Below are 22,889 nucleotides of genomic sequence, written 5' to 3'. Positions count from 1 at the left end.
AATAAAATAATTATTTTAGCATCTGTTCTATCTTTTATAGGTGTTTTATTACCAAGATGTTAAGTGCAGAGAAGAAATGTATGATAAAGATATCATCATGCTTCAGGTACCTACTTAAATAACTTCTGGATATCTACATCTTAACCTTTTTGAAATAAGAGAAGATTTTTTTTTTGCTTTAATTAAACTTTGAACATTTTTAAAACTGACAATGATATCTTGGAAATGGAAAGGGCTAATTACATCATTTTCTGTAGACTTTATAATTGTTCTGCCCATCCTACTAGAGCATTGGAAACCAAGTATTTCTGCATTTTATAGACAAGAGCAATGATAATGGATTTTTACTTCACAGATTGGCGCATCTTTAATGGATCCCAATAAGTTCTTATTGCTGGTACTTCAGAGGTATGAACTTGCTGATGCTTTTAGTAAGACCATCACCACAAAAGACCAGGTAAGCAAAAGAAACTGGTGGGTGAATTAATACTGAAGTAATTATTACTGTTAACAATTTGTTACTGAGTTTATTATGTGAAGGGTATTATGAACTTTCTTAAATTTGATGTTTAAAAAAGGGAATTATTCATCTTATAAATCTCTGTTGCTCTTGTCTGAAAGAAAACACTGGATGGGATGACCTTTGAGTATGATTCAGAAGTGTATGTCTTATGAAATTTTTTGGTTCTTAAGTAGCTAATTCTTTTTCAATTCTACAGGATTTGATTAAGCAGTATAATACATTAATAGAAGAAATGCTTCAAGTCCTCATCTATATTGTGGGTAAGATTAAAACAAATGTTTTGAAATGGGCATGACTGACTTTTTAGAGAGAACATTAACAAGAATTGTGATTTATCATTTACTCCCAAGTACAGCATAGGTTATTAGTCATAGATTAATGTGACTAATGCAGCTGGTATGTTTAGAAATTCATTTTTGAAAAAGCACAGCTAAAAAAAGGAACAATTATTACATCTTATTTTTCAATGCCTGATTTACAATTATTTGGACTTGTTTCATGGTCTGGGATATAATTATCCTCATTAGAAATTACATGAAAAATACCTAGATAATGAGTGCCAAAAATTTTACACATACACAATTTCAATGTAACGTGTTTAAGTAAATCATTTTCACTGTATCATTTTACTCAATTATTTTGTGCAAATATTAGCGATACTTTTACTTTTATGTACTCTACAGATAGTCTTGTCTCTCTTGATTTTGCCAACTAAGTAAAAGTTCTTGACTTTTCATTCCGGCTCTTGTTTCTTTTTGCTGTTGTTATTTCTTTAACTACAGGAGACACTGCTTTGTAGTAATAGTTTTTAGTAAGGATTCTTGCTATCAGCTAAATTTGAATATATGGGTTCATTTTACTTGTTTGTCAAAAGGCTAGTTGTTGGACTAGCTGCTTTCTCAGCAGGAAGTATATAAGCAGGGAGTATATTGCTAAGTGAGATTTAAATAGTCTAGGTGGTAACTCTTCTTGTCCAGAATATTCCATTAGGGAACTAATAGGGGGAAAATGGACAAATTAAAATGTATGAAATTATTGATATGCTTTATTAAAATTTACTTCAATAAAATTTTAAAACTTGAGGGGGGTTTCTAATTAGAAGAATTTATAATACAGTATTGTACTGTTTTGTTTTACTATTGCTGTGATTATTTTACTGTTGTTTGGTTTCCCCAAATTTGTTGGGTTTTTCCTTCTATGTTATTTGATTTCCAGTTAATACTTGTTGTATTTCTCAGTATAAGCTCATTACTTTCATGAGTAAGCATTTTAAAAAACATAATCTCTTGATTTTATCATAGAGGAAACAATATGATATAGAAAAAGATGTGGATTAAGAATCAAGATCTGATCTCTTGGTCTTGCTATCAACTATCGAGAACATGCCATTATCATTCCTTGGGTGTCAAATTCCTGATTTGTAAAATGTAAAACCTATGTGATTTCTAAGGTTCCTTCTAGCACTGAATAAGGGATAGTTTTTGGTGACAAAAACTAATAGCTACAGAATGTTTGCAAATGTAATATTGTTGGAAATGAATTCACTTAACAAAAAGTCAATTCTTGACTTATTTGTATAATTCATAAATCTCTTAAGTAAGGGGTTCCTGTCTTTGTAATCACCCTCTTACAGATATTATAGGACTTTGTACATAGGTTGTAGTATTGAAAAATCAATGATGACAAAAGATCATGTATTGTAAACCTTCTCGAGACAATGGGCATTAGAAGCTGTTGACAGCAGTTCCCATAGTTCAGTTAATTATATTTTCTTTCCATTCAGCAGTTTATTGAGATGAAAATGGAAACCTGAACATGTGAACTTTTTTGTAACACCAGTCATCTGACACATCTTACTGTTTTGCCACTTACAGTTTGTCTTAAAAAAGTGTCATAAAAGTGTTTTTATGGACAGGTACTTCCAAGTATTTTGTTTTTCAGTTTTACTTTGTTGTTCTTAAATGACAAGTAGACTTAAAATTGAGGAAGATCTTGAAGTAAAAATTACTGTTCAGTGATGCCATTGCTCATTCAATGTCATTTGCTTTGTTTTTTGCATTAGAAACACATGCTAATTTAATTGAGGGACCTTCTGTGTAATGCGTTTGTTTATGTTTCGGTATGTGTTTATGTGTATAAGTAAGTTAAGAGAAGACCACCTGTGTTCTTCAGTTTTCTTTCTCTGTCTTCCAGCAAACAAGCTTTTGCTATTAAGATTTAGGAACATTTCCAAATAATTTTTGGTTCTTTTCTCATAGGCTTAATTTAGTGCTGTTTATTGCATATAAGCACTCCTGCCAGGGAGAGATTTAAATAGAAAGTAATTAGTTATTTTGCTTTTTCTTTTCATTGTTTGTGTTAGGAGAGCGTTATGTACCAGGAGTGGGAAATGTGACCAAAGAGGAGGTCACAATGAGAGAAATTATTCACTTGCTTTGCATTGAACCAATGCCACACAGTGCCATTGCCAAAAATTTACCTGAGAATGTAAGTCCAGTTTTGTTTCTTTTACTGCATTCACTGTAATTGAAAGCTGCTTTAAAGTTTGGGGGAAATTTGTTGAGCAATTTTGCAACATAAAACTAGCACCACTCATCTAATGGTATAAACTAATTTTGAGTGTTTGGGCATTAGGGGACATTTTAGAAACCTTCTGGGTATTTAGAAAAAATTTTGAGCAAGAAATTCCTTGACTTTTTGTTTATTTTAAAATAACATTTATTCAGAGGAAGATGGGGCTTCCTGAAATATTGAGATTAGTTAGGTGGTGTGTTAATCTGTCTTTTTAAGAGAAACAGATATCAAGACAAAACTTTTGAGATTTTATTAGGCATACTGTCTTGAAGAGAAATTGATGAGGGAGCTAGGGGAACATTAGACATAGAATGCAAGGCTGACTCCAGGTGAAGGAAAGAGGGCAAGGAGATTAAATAGAAGCATCTCAGAATCCTGGGTGGTCTCATCAAGATTTGATGATTTTGCATCCCTCCTAGAATTAGCCTACCTTACTATCTCTACTCTCTCTAATGCTTTTTCTATGTGTAGTATTTCTTGCTCAAGGAAGAATTCAGGCCAATCAGGGCAAAAAAAAAAATACATGGAGGCCTCTACATTTGTGTTTTGTTGTATATTCCATTAATTTTTGTTAACTTGGTTTTAGGAGTTATTACACATGGCATATGCTTAAATAATGTGGGTGATGAATATACTACGAGAGAAAAGCTCTTTTTGTTTGAACTATTGGTAATACCATCCATGTGTGTATTTAAACACATGAAGCTTAGAGTTTTTTTCCCTAAGTAGTTTATACATAGTTCTTACCTCTTAAAAATTTGGTACCTCAATACATATATACCATGGAATATTACTCAGCATTTAAAAAAGATAAACACATGCAATTTGCAGCAACATGGATGGCGCTGGAAGGGATCATGCTCAGCGAAATAAGCCAGAAAGAAAAAGAAAAATACCGGATGGTTTCACTCATAGCAGGAATCTAGAAAACTTAAATAAGGGACCAGGAAATTGAATAACTATAAGAAAGTGAAAATCAACAAAAATTATGAACCAGAGACACTTTTTGTGGGGTGGGGGATGGAGGGGAGGGATTGGGGTCAGAATGGAGGGGTTGAAATTGTATGGGGAATATAAAAATAAAATTTATTATTAAAAATTAAAAATAAATAAAAAAATTTGGTACCTCAAGACATAGTTAATAATCCTGCTTTTTTATTTATATTGGAAATTGATCATTTGTTTACAAAGTACTTCAGGAGTGCTTTTGAAATGTATTTCAGTTCACAATAAGAAAAGAAAAAGTCACTATATGAAAGTAAAAATGACAAAACTATTGTTTCAACAGGAAAATAATGAAACTGGCTTAGAGAATGTTATAAACAAAGTTGCCACTTTCAAGTAAGTAATAATATATATGCTTATTCTGAGAGGTAAACCAATCTTTGTTTTATACATTGGATATTTTGGAAAAGTTCTGAGGTTCTTACCTGAGTCAAAGAACAAGAATGGAGTGCAGATGAAATGAGAATGATGGGTACATAATTTCACAGAATAGGCATTTAGTTTTTTGAAGAAATTTTTTTGGCAGGTGAATGAAAAATAGCCATTTGTTATATCAAGTGCTATAGATAGTAAATAAAGAAATATTTTCCATACATAGTCTCTTTCCCATCAATTCTAGGCTATGATTTCATCATGTAGTTTTTAAAACTTTGTATACTAATTTTAGATTTTTCTCTGTAAGATTAAAACCTTTTGCAAACCTTTGATTCTTTTAAATATGAAAAATGGAAATAAGATTTTAAGTGGATTGATTCTTGAAATTTAAAAAATTGATACTGGTATTTCTACATTGCATTTGTAGATAGCTAGTTTCAAATAAATTTAAATATAGGATATATATGCTAATGATGGTCAATGAAATATTCCACTTAAGAATTTAATAAACACCAAAAACTAATGTGAAAAACAAGCATGGTGTGTTCCTATTGATATTGATGCTTTTTCTTCTAAGGCTTTTAGATAATTTAACACAGTATTTTCTTGTACATCTTGCTATGGTCATGATGTCTTACTACCATTTTAGATTTGACCTTGGACAATACAGAATGTTTTAGTTGAAAAGGCAGTCTTTTACTTAAGTGGCTATAATAGAGAAGCGTCAGGGGTTTAAGTAGTGCATGGGATTAGGTTTCTATAGTATAAACTTCCTCAAATTTTTTGAATTTCATGGTTATGGAACACAACCTTGCTGTTATTAGGACTTTGAACTTAAAATGTAGATGTTGGGCCTCCCTAGTGGCGCAGGCGGTTGAGCTTGGTGCTGTGAAGCTGTCCGCAGCAGTGCCGGTTCCATCCCTACCGACTGCGGAGATACCCACATGGAGGAGCAGACCTCTCCTGTCTTGCCCGCTGCTCCCCTCAGCAGTGTATTTCGGTCTGTCTGCCTGTTCTGTTCCCCTCTCTGTCTCGGGTGAGTCCTCTCACCCTCCCGCACATCTGGCCTGCACCCTGGTTCTTGTATAAAAATTAAAAAAAGAAAAAAAACAAAAAAAAAATGTAGATGTTTAGTTCTGATGATGGAATGAAATTTGTTGTCTCATTTTAAGCAAGCTGAATGAGGTATGATTTTATTTTCCTCTAGATATTGACTAAAGTTCTTATTATGTCTTTGTTCTATATTTGAAGAACACTGCATTTCATTTTCTGTCTATTTCTTTATTTTCTGTCTATTTAGGAAGCCAGGTGTCTCAGGTCATGGAGTTTATGAACTGAAAGATGAATCGTTGAAAGACTTCAATATGTACTTTTATCATTACTCCAAAACACAGCATAGCAAGGTATGAAAAGTTATCCTCTTTAGTAAATAAAACAAAAATGCTTTATGCTTTCTAACTCCACAGAAAAAAATTCCTAATTTTCCTGTAGTTTTATATGCTCATTAAAGTTAGGGCCATTAACTTGCGCAAGAAATTAAAATTGAGGGCCTCCCCGGTGGTGTAGCAGGTTGAGCACAATCCTGTGAAGCTGTCTGCAGCCTCTGCAATGCGGGTTCGATTCCCTGCCGGCCAGGGAGATTCCCACATGGCGTGGCAGACCTCTCCTGTCTCACCCGCTGCTCCCCTCAGCAGTGTATTTCGGTCATCTGCCTGTTCCACTCCCCACTCTGTCTCTGGTGAATCCTCTCACCCTCCCATGCCACTGACCTGTACCCCAGCACTTGTATAAATAAAAAATAAATCTTAAAAAAAAAGAAATTAAAATTGAGTGAACAGTATTATTCAGTATATAGGCAATATTCAAATTCTGATAATATAGAAAATATCCTTTATCTTAGGAGGAAGATGATTTAGTCAAGCCCTTCATTTGGTGTATGTTTTTATAGCCTCCTTTAATTTAGTATCATTTTCTTTGTTTCATAACATTTTTATAGAATACAGATGTCTTTTAGAGTACCCTATATTCTGGAGGTATCTCTGATTGTTGTCTCTTGATTAGATTCAAGTTAAACATAGTTGAACAAGAATACTGCCTAGATGATATTTTGCATCCCATCAATAGGTATAAAATGTCATAATGTTTGATCACATAATTGATCAAGTGGTATCCAGCATTGTCCTTATAAAATGAATAATTTATATCCCATAGTCTCATACGTTGTATATAATAGGCACTGCTGAGTAAATATTGTTGACTGAATGAATGGAGACTAAATTCTGGATGAGGGCTATTACCAGTCTGGTTTGCAGTGGTCATCCACAGGGTAGCCATTTTGTTTCTGGGCAAGGTAGCATTTTGAATACATATTTCAATATGGAAAGTATTTTGCTTGCTTGGTAGATCTTTCCTGAGTGCTTCAAAGTATTCAGTTTGTTTCATGTTTGCCAAGCAGCATATTTTAAGATAGTTTTTTTTTTTTTTCTGCTTTTTGTTTTTAAACAAATATAGGCTGAACACATGCAGAAGAAAAGGAGAAAACAAGAAAACAAAGATGAAGGTAAAAAGTGAGATTTTGAATTGACTCATTTTGGTTATTTTTTTGTGGTTTTGTGTCAATAAAGTATATAGTGCCTTGCTTTTGTTCTTTTTTGAGAGTGGGTAGCTAATAGAAATGCAAGACTTGCTTGTATATTATAATATGGCCTAGATCAGTGGTGCAAAAAAGTTTTTTATAGCAAATGGAGTTTATTTTCGGTGACTGACATAGTAACTCACATTTCCCTAGATAATGATGTTTTCCTTGCTTTAAAGGTAACAGAAATTATGTAGTATTTTGCATATAGTCCATTATTTTGACATTTTTAACTTAGCATGTAGAATAGCTCAAATAAAAATGTACCTTTTTGTCTCTTCTGCCATCCATCTCCCACCCATTATAGCATTACCACCACCACCACCTCCTGAATTCTGCCCTGCTTTCAGCAAAGTGATTAACCTTCTCAATTGTGATATCATGATGTACATTCTCAGAACCATATTTGAGCGGGCAATAGACACAGACTCTAACTTGTGGACTGAAGGGATGCTCCAGATGGTATGTAGATCTGAAATATTTTCTGTACTTCAATTCTTAGACTTCTTGGGAATCTGAAGAAGCTCCTTGATCTAACTTTCTAACTTCAGTTGGAGCCATAGACCTAGAGGTCCTTAAAATAGTTTGCAAGTGGTATCAATTTCATTAGTGACACAGTCTCATGTTTTTAGCATCCTTACTCTTGGGAATGATTTATATTTAAAAACAAAAAAAGGCCTGCTCCTGTTAATAATAAATTGGCATGGTATTACTGCATCATAGCATTCTATGTTTTACTTGTATTATGAGGAGATGATATAACAAAAATTTGAAGACAGGCAAATCTAAGTTTAAATCTTGGGTTACCCCACTTTCCATTTAGGAGCAAAGAATTCTTTCCCCATTGGTAAAATGGGTATAAATATAATTATAGAATGGTTATGAATGAACTCATTAAGTAGAAGCAGCTTTTTTATTTTTGATACTATGCCACTTTTGGCATTCTTGTATTATGTAACTAGATATATGTTTAGCAAACCCGCCTAACTAAATTTTTTTTTCCTTAACTGTGTTGGTCTAGAGGGTCTAAATGTTGTTACACTTTGTGTGTATCTCAGCTTGTTATAACCATGGTACATAAATGCAGTAAAACATTTCAAACCATAGAGATATATTTAAAATCAAAAGTTAAAATTTCTCTCCCTGCCTCCTTGTGATCTGCCTAGGACATAAACACTGTTAAATATGTATATCTTCTGGAAATCATTCCACATTAGCACATATAGGCTTACCTCATTTTTGATATCTGCATATTTCATTGTACGTTTAGTCTCCTGTTAATAGACATTCAGGGTTTTCAAAGGTGTTTGTATACGAACACTAAAATGAATATCCTTGTACAAACATCTTTGCATATTTGAGTGAGTATATCTATTTTACTAATTCCTAATACTAAATCTGTATTCCTTTAAATTTTTGAGAAGTGTTGTCAAATTGACCTCCAAAAAATGATACACTGATTTTACTTTCCTGTCACAAATGTGGTAAAAAAAAAAAATGCATTTTTGCCAACACCTTTGCCAGCTCTATTTTACTAAACTATGAAGCTTTTACCACTCTGATAGATGAAAAACATAGTGATCTTGTATCAGATCACTTTTCTTTAAGTGAGGTTGAACATTTTCCATGTGTGTATTTATCCATTATCTTTCTGTGGACTGCTTGTTTATAACCTTTGCCCATTTTTTACTTATCAGATTGCTTATTTTTATACCTTCTTTTAAAATAGGTTTACTTGAAGAAGCACAATTTAAAAGATCTTCTCATATTTTCTTCCTTCAGGCATTTCATATTCTTGCATTAGGCTTACTAGAAGAGAAGCAACAGCTTCAAAAAGCTCCTGAAGAAGAAGTGACATTTGACTTTTACCATAAGGCTTCAAGTATGTTTTAGTATCATTTTCAACACAGTTTCAGCTAATTACTGATTCATAATTGAAAGTTCAATCTTATAGAGTTTTAATCTGTCAATCCTTAAAACAAAATTCTGAAATTGTTTTTTCCTACTTTCTTTGTTTTTTAACTAATATTTTAAGAGAAATATATTTTTAAATAACCTATTATAACTTTCTCCCCCCAGTTATCTTTATTGAAGTGAAGTTGTATCTACTTTGGGGTTATAGGTTCACACTTCTACAGATGTATATTTTCACACCATGCCCACCATCAGTGCCCTAGTAATCCTCCACCATGCCACTCCCCTCCCCTTCTGGATGCCTGAGTTTTGTAGTCAAATGTCAAGGTTTTATTATTGGATTGGTTTTGTCTGGTCCTTGGTTTTGTTTCTCTATATTCCACTTATAAGAAGGACCATCCAGTATTCATCTTTCCTCCTCCTGACTTATTTCACTTAGCATTATGCTCTGCAGTTCCATCCATGTTTCTGCAAAAGGCAAGAGTTAATCTTTTTTTATATAGCTAGGTAGTATTCCATTGTGTGTGTGTGTGTGTGTGTGTGTGTGTGACACCATCCAGAAAGAAAAGACCATCCATACAAGAAAGTATACTCCAATGTATACTCCTTTATTATAGATTAACTGTCCATAAATGTGTAGGTTTATTTCTGGACTTGGAGTTATATTCCATTTGTCTGTATGTCTGTGTTTGTTCTGTTTTGATTACTATAACCTTTTTATTGATGCAATATACATTGATGATTTCCTACTTTCATTCCTAATCTCAACATTACCAAGTATTTGCTGCTATATCAACTGACTTTCATACTACCCATGTAAAGAAGAATTAATGTTCTTGAATTTTAAATTATTGTAGACGTCTGAATGAATGGTAATATGTTTTACATTTTTTTTTAAAGATTTATTTTTTATTTATACAATAGCTGGGGTATAGGCCAGAGGCGCGGGAGGGTGAGAGGATTCACCAAAGAGAGAGTGGGAAGCAGAACAGGCAGACGGACCAAAAGCACTGCTGAGGGTAGCAGCGGACGAGTCAGAAGAGGTCTGCTGCACCATGTGGGTAGCTCCCTGGCCAGGGGTCGAACTCATGCCACAGAGGTTGCGACAGCTTCACAGTGCTGCATTCAACTCCTTGCACCAGCAGGGAGGCCCATCTGTTTTTAACTTAAAACAATAGGCTTAGATTAGATTTTTATTAAAGGCTACATGATTTAGATAATTTTTTTTTTTTTTACTTGATTGAAGGCTTTATGGTACATAATAGGTAGGTTTTTTTATAGTTGCTCTCAGCTTTTTTCACACTGACTTCCGTTGTATTTGGGTGTTCTATGCCTGAGATTGCTCAGCTGCTGCTGTTGCCATTGGTTTGTTTTCTTTCAGGATCAAGGTGGGTACTTTCATATAAAATCTTATTTTTAATTCCTTCTCTGGCAATTCTTTCCTGGATTCTTTGTTTTGCATAGTTATACCTACAATGGAACCAGCATCCTAAAGTCACTAAGAAAAATCCTCCTACTCCAGCATCACATGATCTTCTAATTTTACCTTTCCCTTCCCGGGCTCGCCCGGCTCCTGCTCGGCGGCCATGGGCATGAGAGTAGATAATTTTTTTTAAAGCATATTCCAGGGACAAAATTTTAAGACCAAAAAGTGAAAAACTTCTCATTTTCTATTTATACACTATAACTTTCATTTTTTATTATTATTATTTATTTATTTATTTATACAAGCATTGGGTACAGTCAGAAATGCGGGAGAGTGAGAGAATTCACCGGATCCAGAGCGGGGAACAGAACAGGCAGACTGATGAAGTACACTGCTGAGGGGAGCAGCGGGCGGCAGGAGAGGTCTGCGCGCCATGTGGGACCCTCGCCCGGCAGCCGGGGATGGAACCAGCACTACAGAGGCTTTTTTAGTATTTATAGTTCTTACCTTTGAAACATTATTATAGTTAAGAAATTGATTTGTAAACTTAGCATATCAATGTGAATAATATTTTTTATATAATTGTACATAATTGTGTATTTATGAAAATGTAATTTTTGTGTTTTAAAACAGGATTGGGAAGTTCAGCCATGAATGCTCAGAATATACAAATGCTTTTGGAAAAACTCAAAGGAATTCCCCAGTTAGAGGGCCAGAAGGACATGATAACATGGATACTCCAGGTAAACCTGTAAAATAAGCTATATCTTGATTTAAGTATTGAAGAGTCCTCCATTTGCCTTTAAAATTAAACCACTGTATTTTTTGATTATAAAGTCATTTACTGCTCATTTTCATGCTCACTCATGTTTTTTCATTTTAATGATTCTATATTTCCTATGTTTTAGTAAAGGCTTTTTTTAATGAATTAAGATTTATTAATTGTGTCTTATTCATTCAACATGTATTAAATGTCTACTATCTGCCATGCTCAATTCTAGACTCTGAACAAGACAGACAAGATGCTTGTTATCATGGAGCATACACTTTAGTTGAGGTACAGACAATAAATGAGAAAATATCAAGATATTTTTTGTTAAAGTATTTTGAATTTATAAACTAAATATTGGTTTGACAATTAGAATGTATGTGGTTATTTTCCACATTCCTATTACTTGGACTTTTTTTGCACTGTTACTACTTCAAGAAGTCAGTCCATTTTACTACTCATGCTCTTTGAGCTAGTTTGATATAATTGGACATGTAACTAACTATAAGATGATGTTATTAAGATTTCTTTTGAAGTAGATTTCATAAATGTTTTAGTATTTGTGTTAACTTTACCAATATAAGCATTAAAAAATATAAAACAAAACAAACAAAATAAGTAGATAACTATTCTACATTTATTAAAAAGATAAATTTAAACTCTCATTTATTCCAACATTTATATCCTGTAGACATAGTAGAGCTCTATAAGTTGGAGATCTATGCCTGAAAATTCAGTTTTTTATGGAATACCAAAATTTATTGACAAAATATACGAAGTTTAAGTACCTTTTCTTACAAATTTTAGGTATTTTACCCAAATGGTTAATGTAAAGCTATGTTGTAAGTTCTTTGTGGGAGGTTTTTCCATAGGAGACTAAGCCTACTATAAAATGTAAAGAAGTTGTATGAATGTGCCCTTCTATTACTGAAACTTTGATATGTTAGAAAGAATGAGATACAATTGTATCACCTGATGTGAAAGCATCTCCAAGGATAAATAGGTGAAGAAAGATGTGACACAGTATTTTTAGTAGGATTGCTTTTAGTGAGAATGTATCTAAATATAAAGAAACATGTATTCCAATAATATTTCTCATGGAAGGAAATATTTTAGTTGATTTTGGGGAGAGGGACTAGCATCAGGAGGAGAAAATTTCACTTTCCGTTTTGTGGTTTTGTCTTTATATGTCTTTGCACTAAAAATGTTTTAAATTTTAAATACTTCTACCCAGAAAAAAAGCAGATGTTGTTCACAGCAGCAGACTAAATCAGCTAATTTTGCTAGTCACAACCTCCTCCTCATCTGGATTTCTAAATGACTATGAGAGGTGTTTATTACAGTCAGGAGTCACTTAATATACGTTTAAAGTTTAAGTCAAAGACATTTGGAGACATGTTGATAAAATGAGATTAGTGAATTTTTCTGTTCCTGGTTGATCTAACCATAACTTTTAATATTTCCTTTGTTTTTCAGATGTTTGACACAGTGAAGCGATTAAGAGAAAAATCTTGTTTAATTGTAGCAACTACATCAGGATCAGACTCAATTAGGAATGATGAGGTATATCATTATAATATTAGTGATATTCATATCTGTCTTTGTTAACAGTAAGCTATTTCTTTTTGTTAGAAGGAACCTGTGATAAAGTATATGAGATACCCATCTTCTTTTGTTCATTGTGTGTTTTTTTATTATTTTTTTTAAATCTTTAAACTATTTGTTTGTTTGTTTGTTTATTTATTTATTTATTTACATTTATTTATTTGTTTGTTTGTTTGTTTGTTTCTTTGTTTATACATGCACTGGGTACAGTCAGAAGTGCGGGAGGGTGAGAGAATTCACCAGAGCCAGAGCGGGGAGCAGAGCAGGCAGAAGGACCAAAGTACACTGCTGAGGGGAGCAGCGGGCAGCAGGAGAGGTCTGGGCGCCATGTGGGACCCTCGTGGCCGGGGAGCAGCTGGGGATCGAACCAGCGCCGCAGAGGTCGCCGGCAGCTTCGCAACCCAGCGCTCAACCGCTGCGCCACCGGGGAGGCCCTGTTTATTTATTTATTTTTGTGGGACCCTCGCCGGCAGCCGGGGAACGAACCGGTGCTGCAGAGACTGCGGGCAGCCTCGCAGCCCAGCACTCAACCGCTGCACCACCAGGGGAGGCCCAGTTCGTTGTGTTTTTATACCACAGATATTAGTAGTAATTGTTACGTAGTTATCCTGTATGATACAAGAATTTTGCAAAAGCAGTGGAGACTGATTTACAATGGAGCTATATTAGAAGTAGCACATTTTAAACATATTTAACTAATTTTTAAATATTTAGATATTTGAAATTGGAATATGTCTTACAATCAATTATTTCTTACAATTTTGACAGTGGCATTCTTAGTGGAATGTAACATAAAGGTGTGACATCTTAGATTCAATGAAATGCAGTACTGTTTAGGTTATAAATTTTTATTATATAATGAATTAAATTAGGACTGTTCTAATCTTAAAATTATTCAAATATTATTACTTGTGGTTATTAACTATCCTTCCTAAAAGTTAAACATTTAAGTTAAAAAATAAAATAAAAAGGGGGCCTCCCTGCTTGTCTAGGGGTTAAGTCTCAGCACTATCACCTCTACCTCCTGAGTTTGATCCCCAGGCAGAGAGCTAACCCACGTATGGCACAGCAGACCTCTCCTCTCTTGCCCTACTGTTCTCTTTAGCAGTGTATTTCAGTAGATCTGCCTGTTCTGCTCCCCACTCTCCCTGGTGAATCCTCTTAGTCCCCACATCTTTGGCCTACACCACAGTTCTTCCACACAAAAAATAAAAATATTTTTTAAATTTTTTTTAAAAAGGCACAACCTATGTAATATTGTTAGTCTTAGCAATGTATTTAGCAGTAACTATCAGATCAATCATTAATTCAACTTAAATTGGATATATATCAATGCTTAAAAATGAGTGACAAATGATTTTAAAATTTTGTTTCACTTTTTTATTGTAATGCCATGAGTATAAAAGACAGTTTATAAGATATTTAAGGTACTTGGCCTTTTATGTTAAATTATTGAAATAACCGAGTCATAAATAGTGTGATGTGATAAGGCATGCCTGCTAATTTTGAGATGTTAGATTGAATTAAGCTAAAGGGATAATCAAGTATTATCAGATCTTTATTCTAGGAAATGTTGCATGACAGCAATATATGTAAATTTTAGCAGTAAATCCTCCTAATTTTGTTTCATAATATCCAGATTACACATGATAAAGAAAAAGCAGAACGAAAAAGAAAAGCTGAAGCTGCTAGACTGCATCGCCAGAAGATAATGGCTCAGATGTCTGCCTTACAGAAAAACTTCATTGAAACTCACAAACTCATGTATGACAATACATTGGAAATGTCTGGGAAAGAAGATTCCATTATGGAGGAAGAGAGGTAAAAACAAAATACCAACTCGGTTTTTTGAAAGAAAAATTGCATACTCACTTTAACTTTTCCAAAATATATTTTGTAGTTAGAGAAATGACACCATATTTAAGCTAGGAAGGGCACAGTGGAGGTTCTAAGGTATTTATTGAATATAGTTTTATGTTGATAAGCAGTTTAAATGTGCAGTAAAGTTATGTTGGGGACCTTTATTCACAGAAAGATGTGAAAATGGGAACCACAGAAGTAGAAATGATACCTTGTGTGTTTGGGCTTTTTTAGATAAACACCTACATATCATTTTACATATTCCACATCATTTTTATTTCTGATGAAAATGACTGCAGTTATTACAGATTGAAAAAAAATGACCTTATATTAGTTTTTCTTTTTTCTTAAAGAGAAAGCAGACAGTGCTTATAGTAATTGTCATGGATAGTGCACTGAAATGGGAATTAGTGGATCTGGTTTTCTGAGACCTGACTTTGGAGTGCTTTTGAGGAAATCAGTTAACCTTCTGAGAGCCAAGCTTTGTGGAATGTTATAAAGATACATTAAGAAAAGGGAAGAGGGAGGCAAATTAACAGTACCTTGAAAAGCATTCCAATTTAAATGCATCCCATTATGCTCGTTTTTAATAAGTTTCCACTGCTATTTCAAACAGTGTGTATTGTGGATACTTTATGAGAGTGTCCATTTGCAATAATAGTAGACACATTATAAATGTGTCTATAATCCTGAAGCTGAGTCATGTTAACAAGGACCTCAGAGAATAAAAACTATATATTTTAAAGGGGAAAATATATAAAGGTAAGCTATCCTTGGTTGACTAATAAAACTAAAAATGCAAAACTTTAAACAATAAGAATTCTCAGCCCTCTAAATATTATGTATTATCTATGAAGATACTTTTTCTTAGAGCAATGAAAAAGAGACCTCTGTATATCAAGACAAGAGCATGTATGTAAAAAATGTACTCAGAGAAAATTAAGGGCTATTGCACTCGAATGTCCTACATCCCTTATCTTTCTCCATAGATAACCATTGTTACAAATAATTATTATTCTAGAACTTTTCTATGCATTTCCAGATGTGTACATTAATAATAAGACTTGTATTTTTTGGACATTTTCCTTGTTTTTCCCTTCCCAATTTTCCCTTAATTACAATGTGTCATTTTTTGTGCCTCTTTGTGCAGCTATTCAAGTATTTCTCAAGGGTAGAATCTGTTGGGGTTTGGTGAGTGGGGTTCTTGGGTCACTGAGAATGAATTTCGCAGAGCCTCCATAAAAACGAGCAGTCTTGGGCCTCCCCTGGTGGTGCAGCAGTTGAGCGCTGGGTTGCGAGGCTTCCTGCAGCCTCTGCAGTGCCAGTTCGATCTCCGGCCACCAGCAAGGGTCCCACAAAAAAAAAAAAAGAGCTGTCTTGAAGGGCAAGACTTTGCCAGAGCACGGGGTGTTTTTATTTACTGCTCTTTGATAGAATTCATTTCTTTTTTTTATTATTTTTTTTAAGATTGATTTATTTATGCAAGAACCGGGGTACAGGCCAGATGTGCGGGAGGGTGATGAGAGGATTCACCAGAGACAGAGTGGGGAACAGAACAGGCAGACTGACGAAATACACTGCTGAGGGCAGCAGCGGGCACTACAGGAGAGGTTGCAGTGCTATGTGGGACCCTCACCGCGTGGCCGGGATCAAACCAGCGCTTCAGAGGCTGCAGACAGCTTCACAACGCGGTGCTCAATTGCCTGTGCCACCAGGGGAGGCCCGATAGAATTCATTTCTTTGTAGAATTTTTCACTTTGGGTTCTGGTTGGGTTGAGTTTCTGTAATAACTGATAATCCTCTCTTCCCCCACTTGTAATTCCTGGCCTTGTGAAATTTTCTACTCTTAAGCTTCCATCAACCCCTTCACAGGACCCCTCCCACCCCACACACATCATATCCTGGCCAAAATCATTTGAGGAGTTGAAGGGGGGAGTTCAGTCTTCCATAATTACTTCACACTGGGGTGGCATGTAGAGCTGTCCCATCTAAGGGGCCTCGTCTCCCTAATGCTGGTGCCCGAAATAATTGCTTTTGTTGGTTCTAGAAGGAAGTGTAGGCAGACTCCAAAGGGTGGGTTGTTTGGGCCAACTGTTGTTCCTCTTTGAGGAGTAGCTGTAGTTTAATGGTCTTTAAATGAGAAATTTTTAATAATGTAATTAAATATGCAAATTCCAAATGCTGTATGCTATTCCATATAGCAGTTAAGGGCCCATGGGGTGGTCTCCTTGTAAACACCCCCCTTCCCTGAAGAGAAACTTTTCCCTCAGTCTGGTGGCTCATTCTTGGAGTTTTCTTATCTTGGACCTTATCCATCCACTAAGGTTAACATAATAGCAATGTTCTTCCTCTAGATAAAGGGCTTAATTCACCTTGGGTGGCAGTAAGTAGTAATTCATTAAGAGAAGTCTCCTGGTAGAATTTTTCAAGGGATCCATCTGTTGGTGGAGGAGAGGGGAAAAGTAGGTAAAAATTAAAGGAAGATAAAAGAATTAGTGTGGCAATACAGTTTAAGGTCTGGATTGTCCCTCACTTATTTTCTGGACAGTTGTCACTTGTGACTGCTGTCAGCAGTCCCCTTTAGTCTTTTGAAGAGGTATTTTATGTAGCAGGACCACTGGGTCACAGCATTCCTGCCTGTCAAGTAAAATAGGGAAAGTTTTTCTGTTTAAAAATAGAGGGGAACCTACTACAGAATCTAATTAGTAAAAGGATTAGATCATAATTACTTAAAATTTTAATAGACACCATGACATTGCCCTCCAAAGAAGTTTTACCGGATTTTATTCCCAACAGTGTTTGAGAGTTCCTATTTCTTTCATTCTCACCAGTATTTAATATGAAGTACTTGAAAATGTATAATCAAAAGTATAAATATTTGAGCCTTAGCTAGTGGTGCAGCGGTTGAACACTGGATTGCAAAGCTGCCCGCAGCCTCTGCAGAGCTGGTTTGATCCCCGGCCGCCAGTGAGGGTCCCACGTGGCGCGCAGACCTCTCCTGCCCCTCCTGCTGCTTCTCTCAGCAGTGTATTTCGTCGGTCTGTCTGTTCTGTTCCCCACTCTGGCTCTGGTGAATTCTCTCACCCTCCCGCGCTTCTGACTGTACCCAGTGCTTGTATAAATTAAAAAAAAAAAAAAAAAAAAAAGTGGGCCTCCCCGGTGGCGCAGCGGTAGAGCGCTGGGTTGCGAAGCTGCCCGCAGCCTCTGCGGCGCCGGTTCGATCCCCGGCTGCTCCCCGGCCACCGGAGGAGGGTCCCACATGGTGCGCAGACTTCTCCTGCCACCCGCTGCTCCCCTCAGCAGTGTACTTCGGTCCTTCTGCCTGTTCTGCTCCCCGCTCTGGCTCTGGTGAATTCTCTCACCCTCCCGCGCTTCTGACTGTGCCCAGTGCATGTATAAACAAAAAACAAAACAAATGAACAAACAAATAAATAAATAAATAAAACATGCCTCTATTAAAAAAAAAAAAAAAAAAAAAAAAAAATAAAAAAAAAAAAGTATAAATTTTTGCCAGTCCAAATTTTCCTGAATATTAGTTAATTCTAGGTTGAGCATCTTTTTATGATTGTTCACTAGCCTGTTACATTCAGTTGTTTGGGAATTACATATTAACTTATGTAATTATCCATTTCTATTGTGTGCTTTGCTTTTTTCATATTAATTTGTAGACAGCCTTTAAAATTATGAATACTATACTTTGTTGCATGTTTCCCATATTTTGCTCATTTCTTTAATGTTAATAATGAAGTTTTCGGGCCTCCCCGGTGGCGCAGCGGTTGAGCGCTGGGTTGCGAAGCTGCCTGCAGCCTCTGCAGCCGGTTCAATCCCCGGCTGCTCCCCGGCCACCGGAGGAGGGTCCCACATGGCGCGCAGACCTCTCCTGCCGCCCGCTGCTCCCCTCAGCAGTGTCCTTCGGTCCTTCTGCCTGCTCTGCTCCCCGCTCTGGCTCTGGTGAATTCTCTCACCCACCCGCGCTTCTGACTGTACCCAGTGCATGTATAAACCAAACAAACAAACAAATAATAAATAAATAAGACATGCCTCTAGAAAATTAAAAAAAAAAAAAAAAAAAAAAAAAATAATGAAGTTTTCTCTTTGTTGACAAAGACAGATTAGTCTTAGAATTTTAACTTTTTCTATTTTGTTTAAGAAGACTTTTCCTGTCTCAAAGTTACAAGTGTGTTCTCTTATATTTTTAATTACATAATTAATTTTAATTATAATTTTTAATTTAATTTTAATCACATAATTATATTAGAACATTTTCCTTTTAAAATTCAAATGTTAGAGATAATCTGAAGTTCCATTTAGCATTGACCTAAATCCTAGTCCCCTTTCTGCCCTTCCTTAGAGATACTTTATCATTTTTATGTATATCGTCTTTGAATTTTTACTATGCTATTACATACAAACATTATAACCATAGAAATTATATACAGTCATGCAGCACTTTTATGATTGGCAGAGATTCTGAGAAATGTATTGTTAGGTGATTTTGTCTTTCAGTGTCATAGAGAATATTTATAAAACTTAAGGGGTAATCGCCTCCTACACAAACCTCTTTTGTATTGGGACCACCATCTGTTGGGACCACCATCATATATGCAGTCCATTGTTGGTTGAAATGTCATTATGTAGCACATGACTGTGTCTTCAGCCTTTTGTTTTCTTTGCATATATTATGTACTGTACTGCAACTTCCATGTATTTAGTTTGTACCTATAAAACAAGCTTGGTGTTTCTCAGTGCTGGCATTTGGGCAGAAGTTATTTTTCATGCCCCAGGAATTGTATGACATTTAGCATCTCTGGCCCCTCATCCATTAAAATCCAGTAATGTTCCCTAGTCCTGAGATCAAAAAGTAAACCTTCCCCATACGTTGCTTTTCAACAACTTTTCAACAACTATCTGTGCTGTGTAGTTTCATTTACATTGATGATGAACATTTACGTTACTTAAAGTTTGTGGAATAACATACTACATTTCAGGGAGTTTTTAGCATGTACAGAGAGGCAGTATTACAGATGAGTTCAGAGTGTAGCCTGTGAAACCACATATCACTTGGGTTAAATCCTGGCTCTGGTACTTACTAGTGATGAGTCATTAGGTAAGTCTCTTACTATTTCTAAGCCTCAGTTTCTTCATTTGAAAAATGGAGGTAATAACAGTACCTATTTCATGGGATGCTTGGAAGGACTAAATGTGTTAACACAATGTGAAGCATTTGAAACTGTCTCACATCACAATTAGTGCTGTTTAAATATTTGCTATTATATTTTTATTATTGCACACATTGAATAGATCTTAAGAATTACTAAATTGCTAAGGTGTAAGTCTTTTATTTTAATAGCTACACAAATAGAATAAATGTCTAGTAGGAAGGAATGTATAAAATTATTATGGCACATACAGTATTGTACAGATATTTAAAATGTTTCTGAATAAATTTTAATATGAGAATAAGATAAATAAAGCAAGATACCTATCTGTATGTATAATATAATCTTAATTATCTTTAAAATGTTATTAATAGAAAATAGGCTAGGAGGAAATATACTAGTATTTATCTCTAGACTGTGAGACTATAACGATGTTTTTTCCTTCTGTATACTGTTCTAGATTTTCCAACATTTCTTTATAATTTTATATTACTTTTCTAATCAGAAAAAAGCAGATAAGCCAGCTTCTTGGTATAAGAAATGAATTAACTATAATTACAATACACATTCTACTTTGTGATCTGGCTTTTTTCTTTTTTTTTTTTTTCACTTAGCAACATAAAATGTATTTTCTAATAAGCAAGTTAACGATAAAAGCCATTAAAGTTGGGGCAAATATTTTAAGTTAATATTGTTAAATCTTTTTTTTTTTAAATTCTTATAGTTCCTACCATACAGTCTCTTAAACTCTAAAGGAAAGTGACCAAAACGTGTCCTCATTTCTGGTCGTTTCTCTTGGTAGCACCCCAGCAGTCAGTGACTACTCTAGAATTGCTTTGGGTCCTAAACGTGGACCGTCTGTTACTGAAAAGGAGGTGCTGACGTGCATCCTCTGCCAAGAAGAACAAGAGGTGAAAATAGAAAATAATGCCATGGTATTATCAGCCTGTGTCCAGAAATCCACCGCCTTAACGCAGCACAGGGGAAAACCCATAGAACTCTCAGGGGGTATGTATTGTTTAATGAATATCCTTTTGAGCATTTTTTTTTTTCATACTTCCAAAAATTTTTGAAAAGTGATTTGAAAGAAGTTCGAGAGTGAGATTATATTTAGCCTTATCTGATCAGATAACAATTTACACATATGTAAAATGAACTCCAGGTTTTTACTTGCCATCTTGGCTCCTTTGTTAAATTTTAAGTTTTGCTTTGTCTGTCTATTTGTCTTCCTATTTCCATTTCTCTTTACTGGTTGATTTGAAAGTAGGAGGCAGGTATCGTGATATTTCACTTTTAAATCTTTCCAAAGACATTTTCTAAAACTAACAACAATCTATCTTATATCTATCATACTATTATCATATTTAAGAAAATTATTAATAATTGAGGAATATTGCTTAACATAAAACCCATTTTCAGATTTCTCCACTGCTCAAAATGTCTTGTTTTAGCTAGACTTTTTTTTCATTTAGCATCCAGACATATTTCAAGCATTTTTGTTGTCTCTTTTAGTCTATTTTAATCTAGAATAGTCATTTAACCTATTTTTTAGGATGGTAACTTTTTTGAAGATTACAGGCCACTTGTCCTGTAGAGTGTCTGGCATTGTGGATCCATCCAAATTGTTGCCTCCTGATTAGACTCATTTTAAAATTTTTATTGGCAAGAATACTAATTAGGTAATACAGTATACTTCTTAAATCATGTCAGGAGTTAACTGCATTATTTTTAAAATGCCTTCGGAATGGTATTTTAAAAAGTGAAAAACTAACATTTGTTGACTACTTATCGATGTACCAGGCTTTGATTGCATATTTTGTTTGTTTACTCACTCCTCATAACAACTTTATGAGTTAGGTTACCAGTATTGACTCCATTTTACAGATGAAGGAACTGAGGCAGAGAGAAGCTAGGTAACTTGCCCAAGGCCATGAGTTAAAAATGATGAAACTAAAATTTGAACCCTAAAGTCTATGCTTTAATCCACTAGCTTATAATGATAAGTACTATTTAAAATAACTCAGTGAATTATGATTGAATCATCAAAAATCACTTCAGCAGCCAGGATAATGTAACTTTAGTCTGATGTGCACATAAAAATGTAAATCAATAAAAGTGTGTCATTAATTCATACTAATTTTAGAATCATGCTTGTAAATCTAGCTTCATATTTTCCTTCTTCTACTTGTGTTAAGAATATGCTGTTAGGCTTGTTTATTTCTTGAAGCAAATGGAAACATTGATGCTTTGGTCACAGGGTGTTTAAAAGCTAACGTGTATGAAATATGTTTATAAATAAATGGTATATTAAAAGCTATAAATAATTTTTATTCCCTTTTATTGGTTTTGTTGAAGGCATAGCTTTAAAAAAAAAAAAAGAATATGCTGTTAGATATGACACTTTTCTTGGACATTCCTAAGAAAGCGTATGATTAGAATTTAAGAACTTATAGCCATTTTCCTTTTCATGACTGTAGAAGAGATAAACAATACCTTATATTTGTCTTTCTGTACTAGAAACCATGGACCCACTTTTTATGGACCCAGACTTGGCATACGGAACTTACACAGGAAGCTGTGGCCATGTAATGCATGCAGTGTGCTGGCAGAAGTAAGTTGTCCTTTTGACATGTTCTTCAAAGAAACTAGGAATGTTGAAGTTCACTAAAGGCCACCAAAGGGCATGTTTTCTCATGTCTTCTTTCCTTCTGAATTGAATAATTGAAGCCATTTCCATTACTAATTGTTTGCATGATACTCATTGTATTATCACCTTTAAAAAGTGATGTGTAAAAGTATCAACCTAAAGTTTTCACCTTTCCTTTGTAATTGCTCTCTACAAACTAATTGCAGTATTTGTGTAAAAGAAGCAGTCATCGATAGAAATCTCATTCCCCTCAAAATAGTGAAAGTGTCAAGATAATAAGTTCCAGTTGTACCTCTGGAAGAGAAAAAATTCAGAAACAAAATTTCAGGGAGTTTGGGGTTTGTTAGTCTTTTACATTGGATTAAAATACAGAATTTTGCTATGAGAGCACTTACTA

At 34.7% G+C, this 22,889-nt stretch overlaps 1 protein-coding gene and 1 long non-coding RNA gene across 4 annotated transcripts in view; one reads left to right on the top strand and one right to left on the bottom strand.

The window, feature by feature from the left end:
• The window catches only part of LOC119238541 (uncharacterized), a 105,975-nt gene that overhangs the window by 18,918 nt on the left and 64,168 nt on the right, over positions 1 to 22,889 (bottom strand). Inside the window, exon 3 of one of the 3 annotated variants that reach the window (XR_008554010.1) lies at positions 10,103 to 10,191. The exons of 1 other annotated variant lie outside the window; for it this stretch is intronic. This is a non-coding gene — a long non-coding RNA (uncharacterized LOC119238541). Of the gene's footprint in view, positions 1 to 10,102; positions 10,192 to 17,057; positions 17,125 to 22,889 lie in introns of those variants that run through there. One more of the 3 variants, XR_008554012.1, reaches the window with a different exon arrangement.
• Positions 1 to 22,889, top strand: part of UBR1 (ubiquitin protein ligase E3 component n-recognin 1) — a 116,911-nt gene that overhangs the window by 49,459 nt on the left and 44,563 nt on the right. Inside the window, exons 18-31 of the mRNA XM_037502318.2 lie at positions 41 to 106; positions 356 to 457; positions 720 to 783; positions 2,886 to 3,010; positions 4,386 to 4,438; positions 5,778 to 5,880; positions 6,989 to 7,037; positions 7,420 to 7,574; positions 8,895 to 8,994; positions 11,086 to 11,195; positions 12,698 to 12,784; positions 14,466 to 14,647; positions 20,648 to 20,853; positions 22,363 to 22,456. Of these exons, the coding sequence (XP_037358215.1) occupies positions 41 to 106; positions 356 to 457; positions 720 to 783; positions 2,886 to 3,010; positions 4,386 to 4,438; positions 5,778 to 5,880; positions 6,989 to 7,037; positions 7,420 to 7,574; positions 8,895 to 8,994; positions 11,086 to 11,195; positions 12,698 to 12,784; positions 14,466 to 14,647; positions 20,648 to 20,853; positions 22,363 to 22,456 (1,496 nt within the window). The remainder of the gene's footprint in view (positions 1 to 40; positions 107 to 355; positions 458 to 719; positions 784 to 2,885; positions 3,011 to 4,385; positions 4,439 to 5,777; positions 5,881 to 6,988; positions 7,038 to 7,419; positions 7,575 to 8,894; positions 8,995 to 11,085; positions 11,196 to 12,697; positions 12,785 to 14,465; positions 14,648 to 20,647; positions 20,854 to 22,362; positions 22,457 to 22,889) is intronic.

Source organism: Talpa occidentalis, unplaced genomic scaffold (genome assembly GCF_014898055.3).
Source record: "Talpa occidentalis isolate TD23 unplaced genomic scaffold, MPIMG_talOcc4v2.1 talOcc4.11, whole genome shotgun sequence".
NCBI classification, from domain to species: Eukaryota; Metazoa; Chordata; class Mammalia; order Eulipotyphla; family Talpidae; genus Talpa; species Talpa occidentalis.
The sequence above is the reverse complement of the archived record's forward strand: the minus strand, read 5'-3'. Positions and strand labels throughout refer to the sequence as shown.